At 50.0% G+C, this 13,340-nt stretch overlaps 1 protein-coding gene and 1 long non-coding RNA gene across 2 annotated transcripts in view; one reads left to right on the forward strand and one right to left on the reverse strand.

Annotated features, from left to right (window-relative positions):
* The window catches only part of KIF26B (kinesin family member 26B), a 441,618-nt gene that overhangs the window by 353,507 nt on the left and 74,771 nt on the right, over positions 1 to 13,340 (forward strand). The window contains 4 exon segments of the mRNA XM_049112437.1: positions 3,594 to 3,800; positions 8,627 to 8,720; positions 9,745 to 10,007; positions 12,956 to 13,139. Of these exon segments, the coding sequence (XP_048968394.1) occupies positions 3,594 to 3,800; positions 8,627 to 8,720; positions 9,745 to 10,007; positions 12,956 to 13,139 (748 nt within the window).
* LOC112648779 (uncharacterized) lies at positions 3,787 to 8,737 on the reverse strand. The gene is made up of 4 exons (XR_003129311.3): positions 8,599 to 8,737; positions 6,664 to 8,013; positions 5,854 to 6,183; positions 3,787 to 4,037 (listed from the first exon to the last, which is right to left on the reverse strand). It is a non-coding gene; the product is annotated as an uncharacterized LOC112648779 (long non-coding RNA).

A 13,340-nucleotide genomic window follows, 5' to 3' on the forward strand; every position in this document is an offset into this window, starting at 1 on the left:
CACTGCCTCACTGCCATCTGTGGTCTTCTCTGGTCGGTGAGAGATCCTTCCCAAGGTCGTATTTGCCCAAAGTCTTCCTTTGCCTTAGAGTCTGAAGAAAGCCTCCAGCAGGACAGCTTCTGGGCAGAGACATGGGCAACGAGGAGCCCCCTAGGTGTATACAATGTTCATGTACTCCATGACTAGGGACGGACCCCATGACTAGGGATGGACAGGAATATCCAAGCTCACGATCAGGTGTAGCGTCAATGGTGAGCATCTGTGGGGTGCACCACTCACGAGTCCCAGAAGGCCATGTGGCATCCAGACATGTCTTCTGCCTTGATGGAGGGACTGTCTGCATGGCTCGGGAGCCAGGGTTCACCTCTCTCAACCACTCAGAGTCCCTCATGCCATCCAGGAGGAGGTGCTGCCATGATTAATGAGTAAGACACAAAGGCCACTGCTGCCCAGAGCAAGAGCTGTCTCCACCATCCACTAGGCAATTACATAAATAAGGCAAAGTGGGGTCTTTACCACTGAGGGCTTGGGTTGAGGGAGTGCCAGTCTCCTGTCACTTGAACGGGGGTGTTGGGCCCTCCCTCCCCACACTCAGACTGTGCCCTGGCTTTCTAGACCTCATTCTGACAGTTCTGACTTTGGGATTGAAATCAGTCACTGTCCCCAGTGCCGCAAGAGCCGGGAGGAGGCCGTGGACATTCCAAACTGCAGGGGCCCTCTACCCTCCCCAGGGTAGCTGGAGAGGAAGGGCTGAAGCAGGTGCTGCCAGAAACCCACCGGTGTTTGCCACAAAATCGAGAACTCCTGGCAAGATGTCCTGGGGATGGTCTTGATCCTAAGTGGAATCTGCAAAGCACTTTAATTACAGAGGATTAAGCAGGAAGTGGAGTGCTGGACTGAAGGAATAATGACACCAAGGAAGTCAAGCAGAAAAACCCAATTTCTTTCCTTTTATGGGGGGTGGAGGTGGTGAATATCCATTTATTTAAATGAATTATAAAGGAAAGAATGAGAATAGTATTTGCCCACCCCTGTCCAGAGTTCAGGGGGTGTTTAAAGGGCTGTGTATCTCCTTGGCCCCAGTGGCCGGGGTCTTCAGCCTGTCCACGGAAATGGAAATGGAGGCTTGGAACCTCATTATGATGCAGGAGCACTCCCCCTGGAAATGACTCCCTAATTCAACCCCCCCTTCTCCTCGCAGGCCCTTGCCTGGCTTAGCTCATAGTTTACATTCAGCACCTCTAGTTGCCCCAAAATTGCATGCGAAATTGTGAAATAGAAAAGCAGTGGGCCATGTGACTCCATCAGTTCTGCCTGGCACCGCCTCATCCTTGGCTTGTGCCGCTCAGAGGCCGGGCTAGGGGATTTGCTTACAGAAAGCCTGCCCCCTTCCCCCCCCCCCCCCCCCCCCCCCGACACCTGCCAAAAGTCGCCATCTGAATATGGGCCCTCGCCACACCTGCTGTGTAGCTGGGGCAGAGCTGTGGAAATGCATGGTACTGAAATAAGGTCGGAAACATTCGCAGCGAGCAAGAAATGGCCTGCATGGAACGTAGACAGATGCGGTGCTTTATTGTCGTGTGTGCAGTGACTGTTTTAGCGATTGGATCCTGTGAGACCGGAGCCTAATACCTAGCTGGGTCTGCAATAGTCGCCGTGGCGTCCTGTTTGTGATATACAGTGCTCAGCATCCAGGGCAAGGAGTTCTAAAACCTTATCATTAACACTGTAATGAGAGAATGCTAGGGTGTCACCATTCAGAGGGAGGGGAGTATGGGGGAGAGAGGAGGAGGAGGAAGAGGAGAAAAAGCAATCAAGCACCCACCCCAGGTTCAGTACTTCACATTGATTCATTTCATTCTCCCCACAGTCCCATGAGATAGATTTCATTGTCCCCATTGTACAGGTGAAAACACTGAGGCTTGGAGTGGCTGGACCACGTGTGGGAGCAGCACTTGCCATGATGGAAAAAGTATAGGCTTTGGCATCACACAGAGGTGGGATCAGAGCCTGGTCTCACCACCTCCCTTTTCAGGGACTGGGGCAAGTTCTAGAACACCTCTTCTCTCATGTGTGAAATCTGGACAGGTATGCCTATGCGCTGGCTGGTTGGGAGGATGACATAATGCCCTGTAGCTGACAGCACAACCCTAGCACATAGTAGACCTCCAGGAAATGCAGGTCATTGTTACATGACCTACTGATGGGAGAGCCAGGATTTAAATTCCCAGAGGCTGACTTCACTCCAGCCATGGGCTCCTTCCACCATGACACGGTGCCCCCAGCTCTACCCCCGAGTGCTGTGGTGAGGTGGCAAGAGCCAGCACGGCCAGGGCATGGCACAGGGCAAGTGATGAGGCCAGTGCCCTTCAGGTTTGCACACTGCGAGTCAGACCCCTGCCTCCGCAGACAGGGAGAGGACAAACAGGAGAGGGCCCTTACTCCATTCTGCACAGTCCAGATTCTTCTCTGAGCATTTATGCACTTTCAAAATATTTCCAACCCCTCTCCCCCAAAGGCCTGGCTGACATTTCATCAGCCCTGACAGTTGATCCGATGAGGAAGGTGAGACAGACAGAGGAGCTTAAAAAGAACCCTGCAGGATTCGCCACGTGGTATTACAAAAATCATCTCTGCCTGTCTGTCCGTCTGCCGCTCTACGCATCACCAGCCTTTGCATCCCCAGTGCCTGCCTAGCCTGAGGCCTGGCACTGAGCAGGGGCTCAACACATTTGCACTGAGCTGGCAACACAGGGACAAAGGCTGGCAAGGGAGCAAATGCTGTCTGTTCCCCAGGACCTGTGCCTGCAGAGCCGTGTGTGTGTGTGTGTGTGTGTGTGTGTGTGTGTGTGTCTTCAGCTCAACTTCTGCTCACTTTAAGGCTCTGGGACAGGCAGTTTATTCCTGTGGTCCATGGTCCCTGACTCGGGAGGCAGGTTAATAATGCTGCCCCCTTTCCCACCGAGACAGCGCTTTCGTTCTCTGAGATGACAACTTCTATGCACTCACTTAATGAGATCCCAAATAATATGTTTCAAACAAATCTTTTATCACCATTGCTCCTTGGAACCCATTTCAAATGCTGGCCATTAAAAACAGTCCATTTCATAAGCCTTTAATGATGACACTGATGACTGTGGGGGTTTTGTCTCCAAGAGTCCTGATGAGCAGAGGCCAGGAGTAAATTACGGAGCTAACTTTTATGTCCATGGGTTATTGATCTGTGAGTAGTTCTCTTGAAGGGAACTGCACCAGCCCTGAAACCTCAGCCATCCAGACTCCTTTTTCATCTATGTAACTGGGCCACCAGCGTACAGTTTTCAATTTATATTAATAAGCAGACAAAGGACATGGTGTGCCGTTTCCATAATAAAGCAATGGACGTATCAAAATACTCCGCCTGATAGCTACAAATAAGTCAGTTTTCCCTTGACCCTTTGAGGATTATGGTGCTGCTTCAGTTCATCATAATTTACCAGGAGAAGGCACCCTGCTGCTGTGCATGCTATGTCTCCAGAGTCTGGAAGGCTGCTCCTTCGAGATGTATCCAGCTTTCTCATTCTGTGTCCTTTCCTGCCTTTGTTTCTTGGCAGGTGAAAGTCATGCTTCGCATCTGTTCTACATTGGCTCGTGATACCTCAGAATCCAGCTCCTTCTTAAAGGTGGACCCACGGAAGAAACAGATCACCCTCTATGATCCCTTGACGTGTGGAGGTCAAAACGTCTTCCAAAAGAGGGGCAACCAAGTTCCTCCTAAAATGTTTGCCTTTGATGCTGTTTTTCCACAAGATGCTTCTCAGGTAGGTGTCACTGCCCGGTTGGGCTCAGGCAACATTGACCAGTTTCGAGAAACTTTTACTGTCTCTAGGACCTGTGAGATAGGCTGGGTGTCTTCCAGAGTGCTCTGTTATGTCAGTTCCTCCACTGGTACAACTTTTGGAAATCCATCAGAGCCCCCTTGAGTGGTCAGTCCTTTTGAATTATTGGTGTCTGACTTTGGGCAGGATCGCTGTGTCAGGATTTCAACAAGACATATCCTTGGAGAGAAGGAAGAGTGAGCCAGTTAGGGCATGGCTTACATAAACAGGGAGACAGAAGGCAGAAGTGGAAGTTTTAGGAACACCTGCATCGAGGTGGTGGCATCTGTGGTCCACTAGGACACCACTCCTGCCTGGGTTTCTGGGGTGTCAAGGAGCTGGGTTCGAGTCAGGCAGGGTTCTAGGGTTAGTATATAACCATAGTGAGGAACCGGAGTGGTAGGCAGGGAAGCTGAGGCTGATGTGCCTGTGGCCCGAAGCAGCAGAGTGGAGTGGAAGGGAGGAAGAGGGTCTAAGAATAGCTCTTGTATTAACTATTGCTGCATTACAAACCACCCTAAAATTCAGTGGCTTAAAACAATAAGCATCTATGATTTCTCATGAATCTATGGGCTGGCCGAGCAGTCTTGTTTCTAGCTTGGCTCACTAATGTATTGGCAGTCTTGGCTGGATGCCATCACACGTTTGGGGACTGCCTGGCTTTGGGCTGATCTAGAATCCACGTTGTCTCTCATTGACCAGCAGGCTGTCTTGAGCTTGCTCTCATGGCAATGGCAGGATCCAGGTACACAAGCCTCTTGAGTTGTTGGCTCAGAACTGACAGCACATCACTTCTGCTGCTTTCTATTGGCTCAAATTTGAGGGGTGGGAAGAGACCCCATCTCTTAAGTGGAGAAGCTATAAAGTCATATTGCAAGGGGTATGCACACACACACAGGTGGAGAATGATAGCCATACTTCTGTGACTAATTTGGAGGCTTCTTGGGGGCCCAGAGCACCAAGATTCCTGGACCAGAGCTGCTGGAGCCAATCCCAGTAAGAACAGATGTCTACTGGAAGATTCAGTTGCACCATCTGGTGCATTTCATCTGCAATGAGTTGGCACAACAGAAGCTTCTAGTAGACACATAACCCAGGTTATGTGTATATGGTGACTTAACTTTGCCTGCATTTTGGCATCGGACAGCTGCATCTTCTGGATAAATTTCCAGCACTCCCCAAGATTTATACAAAACAGGGTGCAACAGGGTAACTCATGCCTATAGCAGAACCTAAAGACCAGGGTGCTATTAGTTCCTGTTAATTTCCTCCATGCTGTATCTGAGCCTGGGAAGTGGTGCTCGCTTGGTCTCTGATATTAGACCACAGACACATAGGACATACCATAGGCTCCACTCATTAGGAGTGGCTTCCCCCAAAGAGTTTTACCAGGAAAAGACAAAATACAAGTAAATCCAATCTTTTCTCTCTTTATTACATTTTTTGTGTGTATTGTACCACCCCTTGAGCTTGCTAATCTAGTAGATGACGTTGCATCAAACAAATGACCTACAAATAATTTAATTAACACAGTTAAACTTGTCTAAAGCAATTCTCCCTAAGTTGTAAGCATTCCAAAGCAAACCCTAAATTCAGTGTGGACCATTAGTGAGTTTTAGATTTATTCCATAAAAAGAACTATTTTTATTGCTCCTGTTTGCTTATACTTCACACTTGTTTCCAGAGCCCCTATGCTCTACGCTACAGTCACGCTTGCTTCGGAATGCTTTACTTTTGTTTAAATTGCCAGGACTAGGGCAGCCCGGGTGGCTCAGCGGTTTAGTGCCGCCTTCAGTCCAGGGAGTGTTCCTGGAGACCCAGGATCGGGTCCCATGTCAGGCTCCCTGCATGGAGCCTGCTTCTCTCTGTATCTCTCATGAATAAATAAATAAAATCTTAAAAATAAATAAATAAAATTGCCAGGATTGTAATGCACTGCATTCCTCTATTAAAGGTTTTCCAGAAGTTCATATACATTAGCCCACTCAACTCTTACTTGAATTCTAATGGTGTCAAAGAGGGAAGCACTATTGTGTTCACATCACATACAAGGAGATGGAGGCTCAGAGATTAGTGTCTCATTCACAGGCCCTCTCCTGAGTGGACATCTCTCCTGGATTCTTCTCCTTAAGCCCTCAGTTCTGCTCGGTGTGGTACTGTGTCTTTGCGCTCCCTGCTGTCTATCCACTGGTCACAAGCTTTGCCTCCTGGGCCCATTACTCCACCTCTCTGGGCCCCTGTGTCCTCGTCTGTCAACTGAAGACAGAACCAAAATGTGCCTCATTGAGCTGCTGGGATTCACTGAGGTGACACACACGGGAGATACCTGGTAGAAAAAGAGGCAGAACATAGTAAGCTTTTACTGTTGTGTCAATAATTGATGCTAGGAAGGTCATGCAGCTGGGAGGGTCATAGTCAGCCTCAGTGCCCCAGGGGTGAGCACACTGTAAGCCTCCAAAGCAGGAAAGTGGACAGAGTAGGCCTCTGCTTGCTGCTCCACATCATGGCCTGTGAAGCAGCAGCTACCAGGAAGGCCCCAGGTGGTGAGGAGCTTGGCTTTCCATCAGTCTGTTGGGACATCAGCTTACTGACGCAAAGAAATGACCAGAACAGTCCTTGCTCCTCGTTGCCCTCTTGAGCTCCACTTAGGACCCTCGAGAGGCCTTGGCAGTCATTAGCTGCCTACTCTGGGGCAGACCTCTGAGGATGTGGCTTTGGGAAGGTGTCTTAGTCCATTTGGGCTGCCATCACAAAACAGCACAGGTTGTGGGGGTGGGGCTTATAATCTGCAGAAATAAGTTCTCACAGTTTCAGAGGCTGGGAAGTGCAAGATCAAAGCACTGGCAGATGGGGGTCAGGCAAGAGCCGCTTTCTGATTGACAGCTGTCATCCTGATGTGTCTTCACGGGGCACAAGGGGCAGGGCAGCTCTCTGGGGCCTCTCTCCTAAGGGTGCTAACCCCACTCAGGAGGGCCCCACCCTCATGACCTAGTCACCTCCTCAGAGGTTGCATCACCAAATACCATCACACTGGTTGTTGGGTTTCAATATAGGGATTGGGAGGAGAGGACTCAGCTGTAGGTGAGTAGAGGCTTCCTGTGCACTTGGCTGTGCCTTGGGGGTCTTGCTGGGGCAGCGGCCTGCTTATCAAGGCCCAAGGCATAAGACAGCAGGAGGCCTCCAGGGGCCACTGCCAACCCCTAACAATACGAGACAGACTGGTCACTGCGCACTGTCTTCTCGGTGGATGGCGGGCAGGAATTCTGCTAAGAGAGGCCTGGGAGTCTGCTCCTGTTCTCTGTCCTTGGGCCTTGGCACAAATAATTCAATGATGGTAGTTTGGTACACACACAACCAGCTTTCTCCCTGCTGCTCTGGAATCTAGTACAGTCTATTTCAGGCCGGGCTCTCAGTCCCCTAAGCCCCACCTCACTTTATGTCCAAAGAAGGCTGAGCTCTGCAGAGTCACCTGTGGCCAATTCTGTCAAGATTCTCAGCCTCCACCGCAGGGCTTCGGGCTGGCTTCTCACTGCGGAGCTCCTGGGTCCTGGGGGGTGTGACAGATCCTGTGGTCCCTGCAGCGGCCTCATCCTGCCACCCTCTCAGCCCAGGAGGAGCCCCCGTAGAGTTGCTGAGGTGACCACCAGGAGGATCAACAACGGGTGGAACTGTGGTTTTTCAATTTTGGTTTGGGAGAGAAAATCAATTTCCAAATACCCAGGTCTGTTGCACTCTGATAGCCTGGAGCTACATTCCAGGCCAGGCCATGGCTCTCAGATTCCCAGGGAGGCCGGGGCCCTATGGGCTTCAGAGCCCAGGTGTTTCTTGCTTCTGAGTGATTCCTGGAGGTCTGACTCTGGCAGAGGTGGAACACAGTGCAGGATTTTGTCCTCCTGCTGCTCTGAAAGCCTCATATGCTACCCAGAGAGAGTTCTCAGATCTCTCTTTTATGCCAGCGAGGCCACAAAATTTACTGAATCCTTATTGTTTGTGGGTGCTTTATTATTGGGTGTTTATGGGGAAATACAGAAAGTCAGCAGCAGCCTGGCCCCTGTCTAAGGATTCAGATGGTCATGAGGGAGCTGAGCCATGCAGCCGCCTGGAGAACACCCGTTGTAACATCCTTGCAAATGGCCTTTGATACTGTACGTTGAATCTGCACAGAGAAAAAGACAAAGTTGGTTTTGAAAAGAAGGGGATATGGATCAAGAAAGAAGAAGGAGGTTGGGAGAAAGTAGATGTGCATCACAGGGCTCCTGCTTCTATTAGAAATAGTGTTTCCCAAGGTCATTTTTCCTGAAATGGCACATTATCTTTTTCCCACTAATAAGTTTGGTCCATTTCATATACTGTGTGTCTACATGTCTGTGTGTGAGTGTGTGTGTGTGTTTGTGAGTGAAGGATCCAGTTAGCAGAGGGTGGGTGGAAAGTATAAAAGCCTTGTCCCAGAGACCAGAAGGGCAGCTCAGAAAAGGGTATGAGGTCTGTGAGAGCACCCTGCATCCCTGCCAGCCTTTTCCTGCCTGGCCTACAGAGACAGCAGCTGAAATGCCCCCAAATCACCAGAGGGTTGGTTTGCAGGTCATGTGTATAAGGCTCAGGCTTGCAAGAGGTGGAGGCCTTGGAGGGTTCTGAGCACCCTGAAACTGCATTACAGCCTGACCCATCTATAGCACTGTGACCGTGGGACCCAAGCCCGTGGGAAGGGGGCTCCCGTTCCCATCACTAATGGTCCACTCACTGCACATGTCTCCTCTTGTGTCTGCCAGGCTGAAGTGTGTGCCGGAACTGTGGCGGAGGTGATCCAGTCTGTGGTCAACGGGGCGGACGGCTGCGTGTTCTGTTTCGGCCACGCTAAGCTGGGTCAGTGAGAGCTTTCCTCGTTCCTTCTGTCTGTATTCCTAGTCACGTGGATGTTCTGTGCCAGTCCCAGCATCTGTAGATGAAAGGGAAGGCTGTTTCCTTTGAGTGCCCAATTGAAGAATCACTGGTTGCTGTTTCTGCTTTTTTTTTTTTTTTCTGTTTCTGCTTTTGAAATGCAGCGTTCATCAAGTGGGGACTTAGTCTTCTAAGGAAGGGGTAGTGGGGTGCTTCCCACTTGGTCCAGGTCAAGGGCACGCCCAGAAAGCCAGCAGGAGGAGGGACACCCACTGAGCAGGGGCTCCTGGGTTCAGGGTAGTGGATGGAGCCCACAAAAAACCAGCCTCCAAGCAAAGCCCAAAACCGTGTCGGAACCCATCTGGGGAGAGTGTCTAAGCACAGCACAGACTGGAGGGAGAAAGAAGGAGGTGGAGAAGCACCCGGACAGGGGTTTGGATGGCTAGACCCCCATAAGGTGCCTTCTGAATCCGGGCCTGTGGCCATCTGCTCAGCAGGCCCTAGCTTCCGCGCTGAGGAAGTTAGTAATTTGGGGTGCTCCGGAAGTACCCCTCGGCAGAGAGATTCCCACAAAGGCCTCACAGTGAGAGAGGCCAGTTTTAGGCTGAGACAGCTCATTCAGCTCCCTTCTGTCTTCTTGATCTCTGATCAAAGCAGCAATCCAGATTTAAACAGAATTTGCTCCCGCTGTAAAAATATACCCTGCGTTTAACTTGAGGAAGGTTATAAAGTGTAAGTCTGTGGATTCAATCTGTGGGGTGGTGATAAAAAGAACCATCACAGCGATGAAAGATCTCCGCTGGATAGCCTGTGATGCTCGGGACACCCGTTCTGTCCTCAGGCTGGATGCTCAGAGTCTTCGTCCGCGCCGCACTAGGAAATGCCCTTTGCGGTTGTTGTCATCGATGCCTACTACCTCCCTCACCTTTCCCTTTCCTTCCTTCCCAACCCCCAAGCCTCCCCATGGGGGACACTCACACTGTGTTCCTCCCTTGTCTCGCTCCCCCAGGGAAATCCTACACCATGATCGGAAAGGACGATTCCATGCAGAACCTTGGCATCATCCCCTGTGCTATCTCTTGGCTCTTCAAGCTGATAAATGAACGCAAGGAAAAGACGGGAGCCCGGTTCTCGGTGCGGATCTCAGCGGTGGAAGTGTGGGGCAAAGAAGAGAACCTCCGGGACCTGCTGGCCGAGGTGGCCACGGGCAGCCTGCAGGACGGCCAGTCCCCGGGCGTGTACCTGTGCGAGGACCCCATCTGTGGCACGCAGGTGAGCAGCTCCCCGCTGCTAGCGGGGGGGGGGGGGGGGGGTGCGCTGCACCCCATGGTTCCGGCCACGTGTAAACAGGGCAGGCTTGCGAGTGTTTACTTTAGGGGGAGGCGGGAACTTTATGGCTTGCAGCTGCAGGGCCATCTGCTCACCCAACCTAAATATTTGTACCTTGAATCTAATTGACAATGAGCAGGAACCACGATTGTTGCAGCATTTGTGGGGAAATTGAATTCACTTTCCTTACGCCCCTTTCGAAAAAAAGAAAGTACAGTCTTTCTTTTGTTTAAACAACAAGCCGAAATATTTACTGCTCTGCACAAAGAGGTCCAGCCATTACCAGGGCTGTTTATGGCTCTATAAACTGTGTTTCTGGCACTGGTTTTACAGCCGGATTAGTAGTGCTGTAGGAAAAACTAATAACCACTTTCTAATTAGAACCATGATATAATTGCTGGAGCTGTGGAAGCCAAGAGAAGCTCCAGTCTACCTTTGCAGGATATGATGCCTGTTCCGTCAGTCTGTCTCTCTCTGGCTGCCAATAGATGGAGGAAGGACTCCCAGCTCCCTGGTTCATATCCAGGAGAATTAGTTCTTTCAGTCTCCAGCAGGCCTTATTTCCAATTTGTTTTTTTCAGATAAGTGTTCATTTTGATGAGTTCCTGTGTCTTCCCAGGTGGGACTGGTTTTCACAGGCGAGGACACCTCCTGTTATACCCATCTACTCACACCTGGCTGTGTTCTTCCCCTGCTCAGAGCACCTCAGATCCTTCCGTTTCTGTTCTGAATCCCCCGTTGCAAAACTCATCCTGATTTGCATGGTCCCCTGTGACCTGCCCCATGCCTACCTTTCCAGCATCATCTCTCGCCACTCCTTAAATTACATTTGAGTCCCTAAAAAGGCAGTGCTTCTCAAACGTCAGTGCCCTTATGAATCACTGGGGATCTCGTGACTACACGGGTTCTGGGATAGGTCCCCTGGTTATGGATTTCTAGCAGGCTTCCCAGCTGCAAAGCTCTCAGACACCAACCAAGGCTCCTCCTCCGCTCTTCCTCCTCATCTGGCGAAGTCCCTATCTTACAGTAGCAGCTACACGTCACTTCCTCCAGGAAACCCTCTTAGATGTTTCTCTTTGTCAGTTGTGATTGCCTGGTTAGTCCTCTGCAACTGCTAAAGGGTGGGTCCCGAGACTGACCAGTTTTAACAGATGTATTAGATACCATCTGGATGTGAAATCTAATCAGAATGCAAACTAACTGGTTATGCAAAGCTTAATCCAGCAGTTCTCAGACTGTAGTCTTCAGCAGTCACTTGGAGGACTTGGAAAACACAGCTTGCCGGGCTCTACCTCGAGAATTTCTGATTCGGTAGGCCTGGGGTAGATCCCCAGAATGTGCATTTCTAACCAGTTCCCATGTGACACTGATGCTGTTGGTTCAGGGACCACACTTGGAGAACCTCTCTTCTGAAGCATCACAGCACCTGCTTGGCATCACCTGCCTGCTGTTCCCTTCCCAAGAATTACCTGGATGTTCAGATGCCCTGGAGCCTCCATTCACTTTTATTTTTGTTTAATTTAAATTTTGTTAGTTAACATACAGTGCAATGCTGGTTCATTGGAGTCAGTTCAGTAGGATTCAGTGATTCATCACATACAACTCCATTCACTTTTATAAAGACTCTGCTGGTGAAGTCCCACGTAGGCAAAGGACCTGGTTAACTGAAGGCTTGGAAGAACAGATCAACAGCCTTTTTATTTAACTCTTCTTATTGAAAAATCACGAAAAAACATTAGCTTATTTTTCTACCATAGTAAGTACAGAACAGTGAACACAACAGTCTGTCTTTGAAGTCTGAGGATTTTGAAGGAAGGTCCCAGGTTCCAAAATCAGCTCTCACAGTTCAGAATGGTAAGCGTGGTCAGAAATAGAAAATTGTCAGAATGTGTACCAACCCGAAGGCATATACCACAGACTGTGTCTTTGAATAAATCAGATGTTTCCTTTTCTCCCCTCAAAAAGGAGTATTAGTCAAATTCTTTTTTTTTTTTTTTAGATTATTTATTTATTCACGAGAGAGGCAGAGACAAAGGCAGAGGGAGAAGCAGGCTCCCTGTGGGGAGCCTGATGCGGGACTCTATCCCAGGATCCCAGGATCATGACCTGAGCGAAAGGCAGATGCTCACCCTGCTGAGCGACCTAGGCATCCCTAAATTCTGATAATACTGTTTTGATTAAAGTTATACTCTAATTTCTGAGGGATTCCATAGGATTTAGATGCATGGCCCACAGTGCTTTCTTAATTAATCTGCCAGGAACGTGAATTTAGAAACCAAAGATACAAATAGATGAAACAATATAGATGAGACAATTCAACTACATGGGGTGTTTTCATTCGTCTTTTACATATCTCGTTTAAAACCGTGCTCCTACATGTAATCTAAAACTGGCTTTAAGTAGCTGGAGAAATGGGGAGTAGAATTAAAGCTGACTGAGCTTGGTTTTTACTCTTTGGGGAACCGGTGCTGTCTGGACTGGGATCATAGTGTGCCACCTATCAGTCTCCAAACCTTGTAGTCTTGGAGATCAGGATGGGGTCGTATCCCGTGGGTCTTCTCAGGTAGATGGATATAGTCCAGGATGCATGTTTGCTTCTGCAGAGGTCAGCCTGTGCCCCCTGCCCCTGCCCCCCACAGTCACTCAGATATGACCACCTGCTCTTCACACCTGCTATTACCCAAACTGTAAAACTATGTTTCATCCAATACTTGTGCTCAGTCTTACCTTTCAGGAATGGGTTAAGTGGACAATTGCACGTGAGTCTGGGCCCTTGTTCCAGAAGGATCTTTGTTGGCCTCCAAGAGGCACATAGCTTTTCTGCAGCATGGAGAGCTGTGTGCGAGCCCCGTCTCAGCCTGAGGCTTCAGCTGTTGGCTTGTGTCTTCCAGCTGCAGAACCAGAGTGAGCTGCGGGCACCTACGGCGGAGAAGGCCGCCTTCTTCCTGGATGCCGCCATTGCCTCCCGACGGGGCAGCCAGCAGAAATGTGACGAGGATGACCACCGAAACTCGCACATGCTCTTCACCCTGCACATCTACCAGTACCGCATGGAGAAGAGCGGGAAAGGGGGAAGTAAGTGGCCTGTCTCTACCCATAGCCCGGCCCAGGGTACCCGTCATTGATGGCAGCCATGACACTGCCCCCGCCCCCGGCTCTGCCTTTTTATTTTCAAGTAGGCCCCATGCCCAACGTGGGGCTTGAACTCACGGGCCTTAGGTCAGTGTGCCGACAGAGCCAACCAAGTGCCCCTGACCTTGTATAGCAGAGTTCAAG

This window comes from Canis lupus, chromosome 7, assembly GCF_003254725.2.
Source record: "Canis lupus dingo isolate Sandy chromosome 7, ASM325472v2, whole genome shotgun sequence".
NCBI lineage: Eukaryota > Metazoa > Chordata > Mammalia > Carnivora > Canidae > Canis > Canis lupus.